Consider the following 16,247-nt stretch of genomic DNA (forward strand, 5'->3'; position numbering starts at 1 on the left):
TGGTTACCTTTGCGTTTTTGGCTGTGTGTGTCACTCTGCCCTGTAGGGCACGCACACTGAAAAAGGGCAGGGAGGAGTTCTTTTGCAGTTTTTCCAGGACAGCTTGCAGATGCTGTCCTTCCATCATCATCTGTGACTCCAGCTGCATCCCTCTGCTAATCAGCAACTATGAACCACATCACAATCAATCATCTAATCTTAAACATGTGCATGACTGACACTAAAATGTTCTTTTGTAGCTCACTTTGGCTTTAGGGTGAGATGCAGGTTGGCTCGTAACTTGTTGGCAAACGTCCATGGCCTCAGTGCTCCAAAGACCCAATTCAGCAAGCTTACCCTCCAGCTGAGATGCTGTCCTCTGCAGCTCCTCACATGCCTGCTCTGCCTCGGACAGAGCCTGCCTCATCTGCACAGACACACACACACACACACACACACATTTAGATGCCAGATGCTTCTCAATTAAATCATAAGTTGACCTTAAGAGAGTATCTGATAGTGTAAGGAAGTCTTTCGAAAGCAGCTGTTATCACCTCTGGAAGTGTGTGCTCCAGCTTCTTTAGCATCTCTTTGCTAAATCCTGGAGATGGAAATAATAGGTCCAGGTCTACATCTGAAGTTTTCTTTACCATGGCCTAAAAGTAATTTTGGAAAACGACAAATACACAATATGAAAAGAAAAATAAAACAAGTTATGCACATTGTTACTATAACCAATATATTTTCTGTAATTATGACTAGTAACTTAGTCATAGCGTATGTGGACTAGCTTGTGTTTAGTGATGCTGTGAATGCACAGAAAAGCCTCTGATGCAGATAGACTCATACCTATACTGTAGCATACAGTTAGACTTGTGTAAGACAGTGGCACACACATTACAACACAGCAAACAAGAGGCTTTGCATTTGACCTTCTATTCAGAAACTATTACACTGACATTTCTACTCTTATAATTCTGTGATACTGAGGAAATAGCAACAGTTAATTATATCTGTAGTGTATGTAGTTTTGGGGCCATATCCTAAACAAATACTACTGTACTAAATACATAAGTACACCACTGGTGTTGTTACTATTTAAAAATACTACATAATGTGCATTGTGTGGTTTGGGACACTGAGTTCTGTCTGAACGTGTATTATTACTCTGAGCTGTGGTATTTATCTGCAATGCAGCACAACCCACTGTCGGAACTAAATCATGCCATTATGACACATTTTATAATTCAAGAAACTTAGCAAATGCTTTTTTTTCTTCTTCTTCTTCAATGTATTTGAAATGTGTTTCAATTTATGATGTGTGTGGTAAGAAAAGAACGTCTGATGTACCCGCAGTCTTTTTCTGTATGAATGCAGTGCTTCAGTAGACACCTCTAATGCCTCTCTTAGTGTCCAGCCTGCTTCCTGCACCAGGCGTTGCACAGTCTGAGCACATGGAGCTTTGCTGCTAACCTGCTGCGACGGCACCGCCTGACCACAACAAATCAAGAACAAAGGCTTAACTTACACTAAACATACCACACCAGATACTATCAAACATTCATGACACAATAAAAATCTGCAATTAGCAATACCCAGATCAATTCTTGTCTACTCACAAACTTGGTCTGCTTGATGAAGTCTGCCCATTTTCTGTTGAGTTTACCAAGTTCACTTGCTAGAGAGGAGCTGGTGGCGCTGTCAGTAACCTCAATCAAAAAGTTTCCTGTTTCATTCATCTGTGCCTGCAGAGTGCTCCATTCTGACAGCCTATCAGTGACCTGGTGCCCAACACACAAGCATTACACAAGCAGTTTTCAAGTTTAATAACATTATTTAATGCTCTAAATCCAATTAATTCTACTATGATGATAGATGGATAGATGGATAGATGGATAGATAGATAGATAGATAGATAGATAGATAGATAGATAGATAGATAGATAGATAGATAGATAGATAGATAGATAGATAGATAGATAGATAGATAGATAGATAGATAGATAGATAGTGCTTTTCTCTGCTCTGTGCTTTGGTTAATTCAGTACCTTGTTCCCTGACTGTGACTGTCCCAAGAAAACTTGTAGAGAGTGTAAGCAGTGTTTGTATGACTCCCACGACACCAGCACACGGTCCATAGTGCCCCTTAAAGTGTCTGCTTCTTCTGTGCAGATTGCTGCTTCACTCTCAGCCTCCTTCACCTGTCTGTTTACTGTCCCAGAGTCCTCTGCTGCAGGGATGAGAAAACATTGTGAATTTTACAAATAAAACATATTGTCTATAATGATAGGGAAATCATTGAAAAGCAACACAAATATCATTAAAAGAATCATGAAATATTTCTTCAAACCTTAAAAAGAACAAGATGTGTGCAGCAATGATGTACAACTATTATATTTTGCATTTAAATGTAAAGTTATTTTGTATCCTGTTTTTAATTAGCTTTACACACGTTAGGTATTTGTAATTATTAGAAATTAAACCACTTATGAAAATGTTATCCAAAAAATGAAAACACAAATTTTTTTATACAATTCATTGGATTATTGAAAACCGGTGGAATATATTGGTTGAAGAAATAGTCTGTAGGCTATTTTAATCTACCATATCTTTACATTTTTAGCAAGTACGATTGGCAATAATTTAAAACATGTCCTTGTACTGATAAAGGAATAGCACATTAACAATTCTAAGCATACAATCAAGCTTTAAATTGTTTATGTAAAATAAATATTACACTTATTATTATTTTTTAAACTAATATATGCTCTTGAAAAAATGCCTCAGTCAAAAAGAATGTGCAAAAAATTCACAAACATTGCTACAGCATTTAAAAATTCAATAAAAGAACAGTTTAATAATAGTAATAATAGTAATAATAATTACAGTATAGCTGTCTCATCTGCTGTAATCAGACAAATTCCACAAATACATTACATAGTGTAAAGTGTATAATACATAAATGTGTTTGTGCTGATTGTTTCCAAAATGACTTAAGTGTAGTTCATCTGCAGTGGATTTACTTACACAGGGTTGCCTTGCTGGTGTAAGTACTGGCAGTCTCTTTCAGCTTGTGGAGTGCTGCTTTTAATATGGACCCCAGGCCTTGCTTCTCTATGGTGTCCTAATGCAATATACAGGTATAAACATTTTAGGTCATAACAAAATTCATATAGCAAGGGTTGGCTTAACTGTAGTTTACAGTGCATAATCTGTTTCTATAATTTAGTCAGTTTATTATATATCATATAGTCTGGTTTGATTCTCTCTCCGTCCCTCTCTTTGTTACTGCTGTCCAGTTTTTTTGAAACAAAGAATACAAAACATATGAGTGACAAAAAAAAACTGTAGCTCTTAAGCTGTGAGGGATTTTTGGTATGTTTTAGTCCAATTATTCTCTTGAACACTGTAAATCAGTTCAGACTCAGACTGATGCTTGTATTTGAAAAAATACAGGAAGCTAAAAAATCTGGAACCATGTGGTCTCTTCAAGGATAATAATATCCCCCTCTTCAGGGCATGAGGGCACAGTAAAAAATGATTATATTCTGTGGATGTTTTATTCACCAGTTTTTTAGTGCTCCAGAAAATGCGAAATCCAGCGAATGCGCTTGGACAATATACTGTATGCCAAAGTGCACTGAAGCTGAAACTGGTGTTCTGGGGCAGGTGTTGACTCTAGTCTTATTAAGTCACTTTATGATGTTGGATTTCCTTAATTGTGTCAAAGTCAAGTCAACTCACGTTTATTTCTATAGCGCTTTTCACAACAGACATTGTCTCAAAGCAGCTTTACAGAATTTAACAGTTAAGGTGAATGGTGTGCATTTATCCCTAATGAGCAGCCATGGCGAAGTCAAAGGTACTGTATATTCAGCAATGTGACATGACTTACATCCCAGTCCTGCAGCATGTAGAGTACACATTCCTCAGAGCCATACGGTCCTCTCCAGGCATTCAGCTTTCTTTTAAGACGGCTTAAAAGTTCACAGACATGGTGCCAGTGCTCCCAATACTCCAACTTGATGCCATGGTACTTTGCTGTCACTCTGGCATGGGTGAAACTGCAGGAATCATAGATATATTGGTATATTACTAAAGATTTAAGTTAGTTGTGAATTAAGTTATTATTATTATTGTTATTATAGTTCTGGGAAGATTCCTGTTTCTGCCACATTGAACTTTTACTTCACGACATAATAAAAATAAATAAGAAAAAAAATAATACTCCAAATGTAAATATTGAATACTTTTGGTTCTTATTTATATAAAAGTAAATACTTAACATCTTATACTTAGAATACGCTTTCTTGTGGATTACTTTTACTTATATAATTTCCCCAAAAGATATTCTTCCTTATAATCAAATGCATGTATAAAAATATGGCACTCTTAAGCCAAAAAAAAATTACATGCCTACCGTCTTTTTAGTTCATCAAGTTTTTCAGCAGGAATCTGAGAGGAACCATCATCATCTATGTTTTGTAAAAGATGAAGTGTATCCAAGTGGCCACTCATGTCCACCATCAGTGCCTGGAGAAATTGATTTTGTCATTATTTACCATAATTACCTGACTATTTAATGAATCTTAAAAGTTGGTTTAAAAAGAATTAGCAGGATTGTCGGCATCATCAACCTTGAGCTGCTCTTGCTTGTCTCTGGCATTTCGGGCAGCACTTGCGTGGTCATCAGAGTTACCCTGCTCATCGACCAACACTGCCTCCATTCTCTGTAGCCACAGAGCCAAATTGTGTAAAGGAGCAGGCAAAGCTGCATCCATCTCAGTTCTATATTTCTGCAACTGTATGAGACAGGATGTCATTACATGCTGACAGACTACACACTCTCTCTGTTCCTTTGTAGACACGCACCAATATTGCAACTTACCCTGTCCTCCATATTGTCCCAAGCCTCTCTTAGGGCAATCTGCTCCTCACTGAGTTTGGTGCTACGTTTAATTGCACTCAGCATTGGAATGACCGAACGCTTTTGCTCATTAAACGACCCCACAAAGGTCTGGAATGCCTGTGAAAGATCCAAACAGTACAGATCTCACTCTTGATCATAAAGTCAACCTGCTAGGGGATGATTTTTAGGCCCTCTACTGGTGTAAAGGCTAACAAATAATGATTTGTGGCAATTCTTGTCAGCAAAGACACTGGCACTATGTATATATGCATTTATGTCAAACATAAAAAAATGTGTGTGTTGGGAGATTTATAAATGCAGTAAAGGCATTTCCAAAAAATGTGTGAAAGAGACTTGAGGCCAGGTTTTACCTGGTACCGACTGCTATAACCCTCTCTCTCTGTGAAGGACCACACATCCAACAGTTCCTGATAGGCTCTCTGAAGCCAACAGGTCATCTCTCTCACCTTCTGACTGGGTGATGCCTATGTTCATATATCAGCAGAATCGAAGATGGTTACACTGAATGATTAAGGTCCACATTTTTGCAGAATTTTTCAGATTGTGTTAAAGTTTCCACATTCACTGTTGTAAAAGTAACATAAGTAAAGCTTTGCATCTGTACCTGATGCAAAGAGGAAGCCAGAACCGCAGGTGTGTAGTAGGTGGGGAGGTTGACAGGAGAAAAGCATGTAGGAAAAACAAGAGTTTGCAGCTACGCCCAACAGACAACAGGAAGAGTGACCCAGAAGAACCAGAAACATATGACAGAAGTTCACACAGAAGAAGAAATATAGAAGCAATAGGAAGGATAAGAATAATAACAGCAAAACCCAGCAAAAGTCAAGCATCATCTAAAAGGTTTACATTAAAAAGAAAAACAACAACGTGCTCAATAGTTCTAATAAAGAATATTCTGTGTACTAATATTGCAAATCTGCTTGTCACAAGTTTAGAATCCTCACCTCAAGATCATCATCAACTGAGGGCATATCATTTGAATACTGCAAGAACTGGGCTACGTATGTCATTATGGACTTCTCATCTGGGTGATTGACATCAATATCTGAGATTCGACATATGGAAAGATTGCATTAAGTTTTAAAAATAAAATAATAATAAGATTGTTTATCCCCATTTATAAATATATCATTCTGCTAAATGTTGTGTCTGCAATGTCAAATGTCAAATAGAGTCTCTGCAAGAAGATCAATCTTAAAGAGATTCCATTCACCCTCAGGTTCAAGCAGTCTTGGTATTCCTAGCTCCTGCTGAGCTATCCGGAATGCCTCCTCCAAGTTTTCGAAGTTGTTCCTCGTCTCAGTTAGGGAGATATCCACCAGATCTGGCCTTAAGGAGCAGAGAATAGCATGGAATGCAACACCACTCCTCCAGCTCGACTTAAAATCTTTTACACTGACTGAGGAGCCCACTCTGGCAAAAGAAAAATAGAAGCAACAGTATAGATCAATGAAATAACAGACATTATTGGAGAAAATGCAATGTATAGAATATAATGTAGGTTACAACAAAAGTTTTTTTTTTTTATAATTCAAGAAAAAAAAAACGCACTTCTTGCACTGGTCTTGCACCCACAGAAGCAGAGCCTTTTTAGCAGACAGGCGAAAGCGTGTGTGGAGGGGTGACGCTCCCCGTGGTACAGGGCTGCCTCGAACAGGGGTTCCAGGAGCCGAATCCAAACTGGACAACGAATCCAGAGATGAGGAACGGGACCCAAAGGACAGAGTGCCCGCCAACTCTGTTATCTGCAGAAATTCAACACAAGTAAACATTCAATATTTGTACATGTTTTTGAAAAAGCCTGATGATTGTTACACAAATGTCTTGGAAGGTGAATAATACAATCATCATTATGCTATTATAATCCCATATTTTGTCCTCATTTCAATGCCCTTTTTGTGATTGATGCTAAACAGGCATATTTTCTTATAGTAGACTTGAATAATCGTAGCTTCATCCCATGTGTCCTGAACTAAATTATGCTCTGAAAAGGGATGATTCACAGTGCATCTTTGTTTAGAATCAAAGCAACCATCTCAGCAGGAGTTTCAAATTTACCCTGCACTACTATTCTTTTGCGATATATGACAGAATCCATATGAATGGACTATGAAAACAACCTAAGTAAACATGAGACTGATGAAAGCTGATATACAGCTAGTGATCCACAAAGAAACCGTTTAAAATGTATTCAATATTTGTGGGAACTTTCAGGAACTGATGTGATACTCACATGACAGCGTAAAATAATAGTCCATATGAGGCCTAAAATAATGGAAGGTTTCCCTTCAATGATATCAGGGATGTTTATATTCACCAGCTTAATCTAAAAAAAAAAAACATAAAACAGGTAGATATTATTATTAGCAGTAGTATATTAATACTGTAATTATTGTTGTTGTAATTAAATTATTTTTAAATACATCAAAATTCATACCCGCTCAGATTTGGAGTAAGAATATACAATGATTTAATATGGTTTATTATATAAAACCCTTACTGATTTATTTTTTAAGAAGTTTAAAGCTGTTTCTACATTTCCCCTCTGCTGAAAAACTCCATGGCCTTTTTCTCGTTTCTATGGAAAAACCATCAAAACAAACAGCTATTAAATATTATGCACTTACACTGACTAAAATTAGTTATTAAACATTGAAATGCGGTATGACACCCACCAAGCGCTGGCCACTCATGACCTCCAGAAGGTCCAGTAGTCGAGTTCCATCACGGAGATCGGAAAATAAGTCCTGCACCAAAGAGGGAGAGCTCCCCTGCAAAATACAACCGTTGCCTCATTGAGATGTAGTGCATAAGGGGACAGGATTGTGTATAGTAAAAATTAATCAAAGTGGAATATCTGCTAAAAGGTGCTAAGGTTATTTTAAAAACTAGTTGAGTTGTGTGATAAAATAATTATAACATCTGTCACTGTGTAAAAATGCTTTAATGCTTAATAAAAACTAATAAACAGAAGCAGCAATCCAGGTGATCCAGGATGATCTAGGTGATGGGCTGAGTTTACAACAGGCTTTATTTCAACTAATCACTACTTTGTGAACCAGTGTCACTGTCACCCTGAGCATAAAAAAAACAGTCACTAAAGATTAACAAACTATCTAATTTGTTTTAAATTGGTTAACATGTTTTCCAAAACAGAACTGTTTGATGATGAGTAAAATACATAAAATAAAGATTAAATACAATTTCATTAATAATAAGAACCTTTGAGGAACAATGGCCAGTATTTCATCATTCATGCAAGTGAAAAAAACATACATTTGTGATAGACTTGGATGTGTTTAGATTTACATCATTTACATTTAAAGCATAAAACACCCTTATCATTGCAGAAGCTGTGTAAGAATCAGACAATATGGCAACAATCATAAAATATAAAATTTTAGATTAGATTATAAATAATCTATTAATGAATAAAATGTATTTATTGTGAATTATTATCAAAGAGGACAGAAATGGGTGTGTAAAAAATCTTTTACACTGTTAAACTGATGTGCAAATAAGCTCACACAGTGATTTGCTAGAGTCTGAAAAAGTTGTTTGCATATCACTGCAAGATCAAATTACTCAGTACTGTAGCAGACTCCAGTTTTTCACCTCTTGGATTGCTGCCAAATAAAAAAAAGTTTTACACTGCATTGAAGCCTGAAGTTTTTAACCCCTATTTTGTAGTCTAGGATTCACGAGATTGTATAAAATAAATTGAGTAAGTGCTGACAGTCATGTTGTAGACATGTCACCCATTTCTGTAGCTTCTGGAAATGGAAAAGGTTGCCTTTTCTGCGGACACTGAGTTGTATACCGTTATACTGTTTGTATGAACGAATAATGTTTTTAAAATACAGTGACTTTTGGTGCTTTGCAAGACATCTACAGTACTATGGTTACTGCCACTAGTCTTTTATATAAGTACATCTCTACCGACATTTACAGCTCTTTAGTTTACCTTCAAAAGCTGAGCATTGATCCAGTTAGTGAATGTCCTCTTCTGAACCTGCTCCTGTTCCACTGCAGAAGAAAAGAGCAATGCAAAGGCAAATACAGTGAGAACAAAACTTAAAATCGACAGAACGTACCAGAGCTGTAAATGCAGAATACACTAAAGCGTTTCTGTATGCTTACTCTACAACAACTTCATCCTGCCACAAAAATGGATTACAATCATGTGGAAATATGTAAACATCTTGCCAAATGTGAATTTGTGGTTCAAAGAACTCAGTGGCTCTTTTCATGCAGCAACTAATTTTAAACTCAGATTAGAAGTGGTTGCAAGTATAGCACAAAACCAAACATATACAGTAGCAGCATCACAACCTTGCAACATAAAATATGCTGTTCCTATAAAACAATAAAAGTATTATGTAGAAAATAACCTTTCTATACAATCCCCTAATGCCCTAACAAACTCAATCACCGTTTAAGTCTGTTATCTGGGGATTTTACCTTGAGTTTCGGCTTGCACATTCTAAACTGCTTGGTTGAGGATGATCAGTATTACAAATAATAACCCTATTGCCTATATAGCATGTCATTAACAAACCTCTAATATGTAAGTGGCATAACCAAACATCCATCACCATGCACATGGTTTGCATCGTTTGGCTACATTTGACTATTACATATTTTTTTGGTTCTTAACCTTATAATTAAATGGGCCACGGTGTGCTCAAATGGAAAAAAGGTGAGCAGCAACACCCATTTAACAAAAGACACAGTAAGAACAGATGTTGCTGTACTATTAACACTGGGCACCTGTATTACAGGTTATTATCAAGGGTGGGCCAGTAAAAAGCATGAATTACACACAGCAGTGTGAACGTGTATTTTTAGCCTGCATACTGTATGCAAAAGTTGACAGACAAGAAATACAAAGATTTTCTAATGTCTTGACCTGCACACAGTTAAGATTTGAAATTATATAGCAATGGTTTTAGCACAGCACTTAGCTTTGTACCTATTTGTATTTTTTCCCTTGTGTAGAAAAAACATTGCCCTTTGAAGCAAACAAAACTAGAAAAGTTTTCAGACCTGAAATAGCAGTGACTCTTATTTAATACCCTGCCTGTAGTCAAAGCAAACAGCTATCTTACAAGTACTGTGTGTCCTGTCCCCAGCCAGCATTGGCATATGGTCTAACCAACCAAAATAAACTAAAAACAAATGAAGACTAAATTTAACGGAGACTTTATCAATCTGATTGCATCACTGATTCCTGATTTGTGGATGCCACTTTAATATACAAGCATAATTATTAAGACTTGCAAAATGCAATATTTTCCATTGACCCAAGATCAAATGAAGGTCAAAGACTTTTAGTTGATTTAGAGCAAGAGTCACAGACTTGTTCATATTCAAGTTGTGGGATGTCACAGTTTTTAAGGCCTTAAGCCCTCTAGTTAGCTTTAGTTACTGTAAACAGCTCCAGGTTAAAAAATATTCTCATCACTCAGGTGCCAAGCCTGATACTAGCATTTTACAATATAGTTTTTATTTTTTTTATTGCATATACAAATGCATGAATAAACTGGCAAGATTGTTGCTAAGGATCTCTGCCGAACTCAATTGACAACAAATACACACAAGCCACACAAACGCCAGCCACACCCTTACTATTGTTTTGCTTTCAGGTGAGTCAGCAATATTGACACTCAGCGAGGCGTGCAGAAAAAGCATTGCCGCTGTTTTGATTAAGTACTCCCTCCCCTGAAAGTTATTCTCCTGGCTGAATTGTTTGGGTTAACAAAACACTACATTTGTACAAATATGTTTTTCACCTTATAAGTCCACTCCCTCCCAGTGTTTCAAAACGTCATATTATATTCTACATTTTTAGAATGATTCTGACCTTGCAGAAGCATGTGGACATCATCGATATCCAGCGGGACGCCCCTCTCGTCCGCAGTGGGATCATCCGTGCCTCCCTGCGATTCCATGACTTAAAGCAGTCAGGCTTTTAGACCATCTGAAAAATCATCTTGATCCTGGATATAAAAGATTTTGATCAAAGCTGAGGCTTTCAATATTCAATATGAAAAACATACATGACAGCAACAACAGACATGGCCAATAAATAATAAAGCTCCTGAATAAAAGGAAGCTACCTACAGCAGGAAAATAACTCTTGAAAGTACATGCATGAGTGCCTTTGGGTATGTTTTATCCTGCCTTCTTTCACTTTTTCAATAATTACCCTTTCTCTCTCAGGTCAGAAAGACCTTTAAATTTTAAGTGTAATTTCCCAGACATAAATAAATTAAATATATTAGTGGCATCTGAGCTCAGTGAACACTTAACAATATGCAAAGGTATTAAATTTGAATTTAGAAAGTGAAGCACAAATGTGAAACAGCAGAGATCAGTTTTTGGAGGTAATGATTTAATTGAAATCTATTTCTCAGGGGCTAGAGCTATTTACTACAATTAGGTTAAACACTTTATTCATTAGTTTTGAAATCATATTAAAATATGTACTGGCACTTTTATGGCATACCGAAAAGCAAAGCCTCAGACAGTGTAAATGTATTACTTCTACCTTCTTCTACGTCTTCTAAATATCATTAGTTCGGACCGTATACCTCTTATCTGTTCACACAAAAATGCACGTTTCTTCTGCACAATAAATAAACAAACATGTATTATATACATATAATGTGTGTGTGTGTGTGTGTGTGTGTGTGTGTGTGTGTGTGTGTGTGTGATAACATAATTATGCAGATTCTTATAATTACCTCACAAAAAAGTAGAATATTTTGTAATTCCTGCAGTAAATAATGTTAGATTTTCTTAGTGGAAGCCCTTAGAGTACTTATATAAAAGAATATAAAAGTAAACAATGTTGCCATAAATGGTTATAGGCTTGAACAAGTAGCATTATAGTGGAGCAACAGTGGGTAGCGTGCATGCTTCACAGCTCAAGAGTCCCCCGTTTGATCCTGAGCTCAGGTTACCTTCTATGTGGTGCTTCTCCAGTTTCATTTCACCTCTTAGAACTATAGCAGTAGATTTATTGGCTAAGATAAACTCCCTCTGGATTTGAACGAGTACATGAATGTGTGTTTTTGTGTGTACATGAAGCCATGCGGTGGACTTGCGTCCCTTCCAGGGTGTATTCCTGAGTCACGCTCAGTGTTCCCAGGACAGGCTCAGCATAACTTGTGAACTTGAAAGGGATACTGCAGGTACTGATAGTGATTAGCACAAATTCCTGTATAAGGCTTAAAAGGAAACATTCAACTCTTATTCTGCTCAGTCATGTTTGGTAAGCAGCCTATCCCAAGAAAACTGGGAATAAAGCAAGAATACACTCTGAATATGACGTCAGTATATTGCAGGACTGGATAAACTTTAACTATTAAATAAATTACCTGTAAAAACCGAACACAGTAATTATTAAAAATCCTCAGTGACACAGTAACAGATTAATGCTCTTAGTGAAATATGATCTGAATGACCCCACTTTAATATTCACACACAGGGGGTATTTTTGCTCAATGCGATCACACACTGCATATGACTTTCACAATGGTGAGGTCTCATGAAGTAACAAACTGAAAAAGTCAAAGAAAGTCACGTTTAGTGACTGTTAGAAAAACAGAAAACAATGTTTTACACTGTCCATTCAAAAGTAATGCCCTAGCATAGGATCACTGGTCACTAATTTTAACACAGACACACACTCATACACACATACACACACACACCAGCAGTGGTCTGGGATTTAAACAAGCTAAGTATTGCCAAGTCACCATGGAAAGATCTAGTATATGACGTTTCAGCTTCTACCAGGCTTCCATTGCCAGCTGCATGAGGTCAAACCTGCTCAAGGACACATGCGGCCCTCATGACAACTCAGAACCTGTAGTCAATGCATTCTCTCACATACACACACATAAAGGTCAGGCTGAGACACAGAGGAACAGTGAGACCGGGAAGGAATCTGGGGAGTCTGAAAATAGGGTTGGTCTACAGCATGCATTTTGACTGGCAGTCAATAATTGTGTGTGTGCGTGTGTGTGTGTGTGTGTGTGTGTGTGTGTGTGTGTGTGTGTGTGTGTGTTTTATGAATCTGAGTCACCTTCACTTGCTCTACATGCATTTAGCATTCACATGTACACTGTATAAATGCAACTTGAGCTGAAGAACTTGAATGTTTAGTTGAAGATCTGACCATTTATAATATCCTTTCTGAGTTGTTCTTGCCAGGGTGTTAATTGTTTCAGGAACCGTGTGCATAATTACCATTTCATTAGCATTATGGACATGCTAAATGATCAGGATGTCATTTTAAAGCCCTTGGCTGTCTGCATGCTGAATTGTTATTGCAATGAAAACAGTAACAAGTCATATGCTGAAAGAGATAGGAGAAGATCAGTTTTGAGCTGGAGCTTTTTTCTCACCCAGAAAATGCAAACAGAAGCCAGAAAACAAGAAAATAGCCAATTCCAGATCCTCGCAAAGAATCATGGATGTAATCACTTACGTATATAATTAGAGGTTCGATTAAACAATGATAAAACAATGCTTTTGTCTGAGAAGTATTCTATAATAATTTTTATTGTTATATAGACATGTTTTTAATCAGACATCTAGTCCTAAATACAGCACTTGTCTCCTTCGCAAAGATCCAAACCTCAATTGTAGTTACACTTTAAACTACTGAAACCTTTCCGAAGTAATTTTAGCAGAGATCTTACAGTCCTCCAAAAACAATTGCAAGCCCACAAATATTGGAAATCAATACATCTAAACATATGATATGTAATATGTGAGTGGGAAATCTGTTTCAACACAAGGTTATTGTTACAGTGTAGTAGGTGTGGCAGGATCAATCCATGAGTAAAGAAGCAAGATTCAAAAGAAGCTTGTCAGTCATTCAGCATTCAAGACAGACGTGTTAAGGCAGATTAAAAAGAGTCCGAGAAAGATTCAATAGATTGCGTAATACACTTTGCAGTGCACCTAGTCAAAATCTTTCATGGGCTATTAGGACAAAATGAATAGCAATTAATAATGCCTGCCTTGATATAATTGCTCCAACGTTTCTTCTTTCCTTCTTAATTTAGTCAGGTCTGATGAGCTACATACTCTACCAATGTACAGAAATGTACATCTTTAGCTTTTTTATAGTATAATGTACATTCATGAGACAAAATTGTTTATTTTTCTGGCTGAATTTCTGCAAACCTGTATTATGTGATACCTAATACGTCCTCATACACAACAAAATGATTTTAGGGTTTTCATACTGCAGCAAGCACAAAGATGGCCACAATGACACCAAACTATTGTGACTCAATTACATAACCTCTATTAATATTATAATCATTTTATAATTGCTGCACTGATTCAATTAAATCGTTGCTTATTACTTGATGAATCATTCCAAATCATCAGTTCGTTACACCCAGACTTGTCCATGTAGACTACTTGCCTTGTTTAAAAACAAGTATTACACAGGTAAGTGATTATTTTGGCAAACATAATGTTGATTTGTATTCATAAACTTTAATTAATAATCTAGGATGTTTTTGAATATTTCACGTATTCCCTCCTCAATCATTTACAGAGATTAGACACATAAATATGGGCTGTGATTGTGCAGATGAACATTCCCACAAACTGTCTTCTAATGCATACAAAGTGCAACCAACATATATAATGTCTTACCACTATACATGGCCAAATGTTTATGGTCACCTGATTATCAAGTTGGAAGCACACAATGTATTTGTATGTTTTAGCATTAATATTTCCCCTAACTGGAACCAAAAGGCCCAACCCTGTTGAAGCATGACAATATACTTATGCACAAATCAGACTCAATGAAGACAGTGATTAGCCACGGTTACCTGACGCACAATACTGTTATTTGCACTACCGTGCACTCTCACACTTTACTGTGTACATTACTGATATGTCATATACTCTGTATCCATATTTAACACTCATACTGTCTATATTGTCTCACATTGAATTGTCTTGTATAGTCTGTTGTGTCTTGTCTTGTATAGTCCAAGCTAAATATGTTGTGTTATTTATGTCTGTACTTTTGAGAGTCATTAACGGCTGGAACCAAATTCCTTCTGTGTGTCAACACACTTGGCCAATAAACCTGATTCTGATTCTGATCATCATATGTTCATACGCACGAGCTGCTCAAATGGAAGGTCCAATGTTATGACAAAATAAAGTATCCACTGTCATTCATGTGTCCTGTCACTGTTATAATTTCCATGCCAGATTAAACAGAAAGCATGTATTAAAGAAAACATATGACACTATCTCTGCATGCATGCACACACACACACACACACACACACACACACTAATCCCTTTCACTTCGAGACAACTCAAAACTGTACCTGCACAAAGCATATAACTTCATCCAGTGTCTAAATATTCAAAACTTCACTCCTAACATTCCCAGAGTAGAGCTGCACATTGTGAACCAGGTTCAGAAAATCTACTTACGGAAAAGCTCGACGCTGCTGGAGAGACTTACATACAGATCGTTTGGAGATTACCTGGGGATCTGTGCTGTGATAGGAGAAAGTGAAGCCCAGAGTACACCTCAGTTTACTTTCATAGCGCACACACACACACACACACACACACACACACACACACACACACACACACACACACACACACACAAAAGATCAGACTGGGTTGCCAGATTGGCGCTCATAAATAGGCGCCTGTTGTTAATCCAGCCTAAAGGCTGTTAATTTTCTACCCCAGTGGGATTAATACAGTCCAGGCCAGATCCTAACAATCTCGCAAAACAAGCTGCTATAAATAAATAAATAATATAATTGTTATAAAAAGGGAAATTGTATAGGTTTAATCACCTTTACTGTCAAGTAACATGGGTTTCATGTACAAAGGTTTGCAGTTGCTATAATAGTATAACTTAAAAAAAATAGTAAAAGAAAATAAAGTAGTCAAGAATTAAACAAAGATTTAAAAAAAAAAACATTGACTGTACAATTAGCGCAGGGTAAAATTTAAGTAGTGCAAATGATAATAATTTCCAAATAAATCCAAAGATGAAAGAGTGCAGTAGAGTAAACTATAAGAGGGAACTGTAATGTCCCTGTGAGCCTCTATTGGTCATTTGTTGCCATCTATTGGTGGCATGTCATTTCTACCATTAAAGATACCGTTTGATACCACTTTTGGCTGCTTTGTTGATCACATGTTGATATCTACTTGACCCCAATGGGGACCATTAGGGCAAATATTTCAAAAATGGGTTTATTGGTTAGATTATAATAATTGAATGATATACAAAACACACTAATACTAGAGTGTGTTATAA

The 16,247-nt window shown here is 36.7% G+C and overlaps 1 protein-coding gene across 2 annotated transcripts in view; it reads right to left on the minus strand.

Moving 5' to 3' along the window:
• syne2a (spectrin repeat containing, nuclear envelope 2a) overlaps positions 1-15,519 on the minus strand; it is a 15,997-nt gene extending 478 nt beyond the window's left edge. Inside the window, exons 1-22 of one of the 2 annotated variants that reach the window (XM_046836507.1) lie at positions 15,398-15,519; positions 10,773-10,908; positions 8,874-8,935; positions 7,585-7,680; positions 7,410-7,487; positions 7,143-7,235; positions 6,461-6,654; positions 6,123-6,322; positions 5,854-5,954; positions 5,514-5,603; positions 5,260-5,373; positions 4,868-5,005; positions 4,617-4,781; positions 4,400-4,512; positions 3,875-4,043; positions 3,007-3,103; positions 2,028-2,209; positions 1,599-1,760; positions 1,330-1,470; positions 534-635; positions 245-406; positions 8-166 (exon numbers count right to left, since the gene is read on the minus strand). In XM_046836507.1, coding sequence (XP_046692463.1) covers positions 8-166; positions 245-406; positions 534-635; positions 1,330-1,470; positions 1,599-1,760; positions 2,028-2,209; positions 3,007-3,103; positions 3,875-4,043; positions 4,400-4,512; positions 4,617-4,781; positions 4,868-5,005; positions 5,260-5,373; positions 5,514-5,603; positions 5,854-5,954; positions 6,123-6,322; positions 6,461-6,654; positions 7,143-7,235; positions 7,410-7,487; positions 7,585-7,680; positions 8,874-8,935; positions 10,773-10,860 — 2,706 coding nt within the window. In that variant the 5' untranslated portion in view covers positions 10,861-10,908; positions 15,398-15,519. The remainder of the gene's footprint in view (positions 1-7; positions 167-244; positions 407-533; positions 636-1,329; positions 1,471-1,598; positions 1,761-2,027; positions 2,210-3,006; positions 3,104-3,874; positions 4,044-4,399; positions 4,513-4,616; positions 4,782-4,867; positions 5,006-5,259; positions 5,374-5,513; positions 5,604-5,853; positions 5,955-6,122; positions 6,323-6,460; positions 6,655-7,142; positions 7,236-7,409; positions 7,488-7,584; positions 7,681-8,873; positions 8,936-10,772; positions 10,909-15,397) is intronic. The other variant, XM_046836509.1, reaches the window with a different exon arrangement.
• Positions 15,520-16,247: the final 728 nt, after the last annotated feature.

This window comes from Silurus meridionalis, chromosome 23 (genome assembly GCF_014805685.1).
Source record: "Silurus meridionalis isolate SWU-2019-XX chromosome 23, ASM1480568v1, whole genome shotgun sequence".
NCBI lineage: Eukaryota > Metazoa > Chordata > Actinopteri > Siluriformes > Siluridae > Silurus > Silurus meridionalis.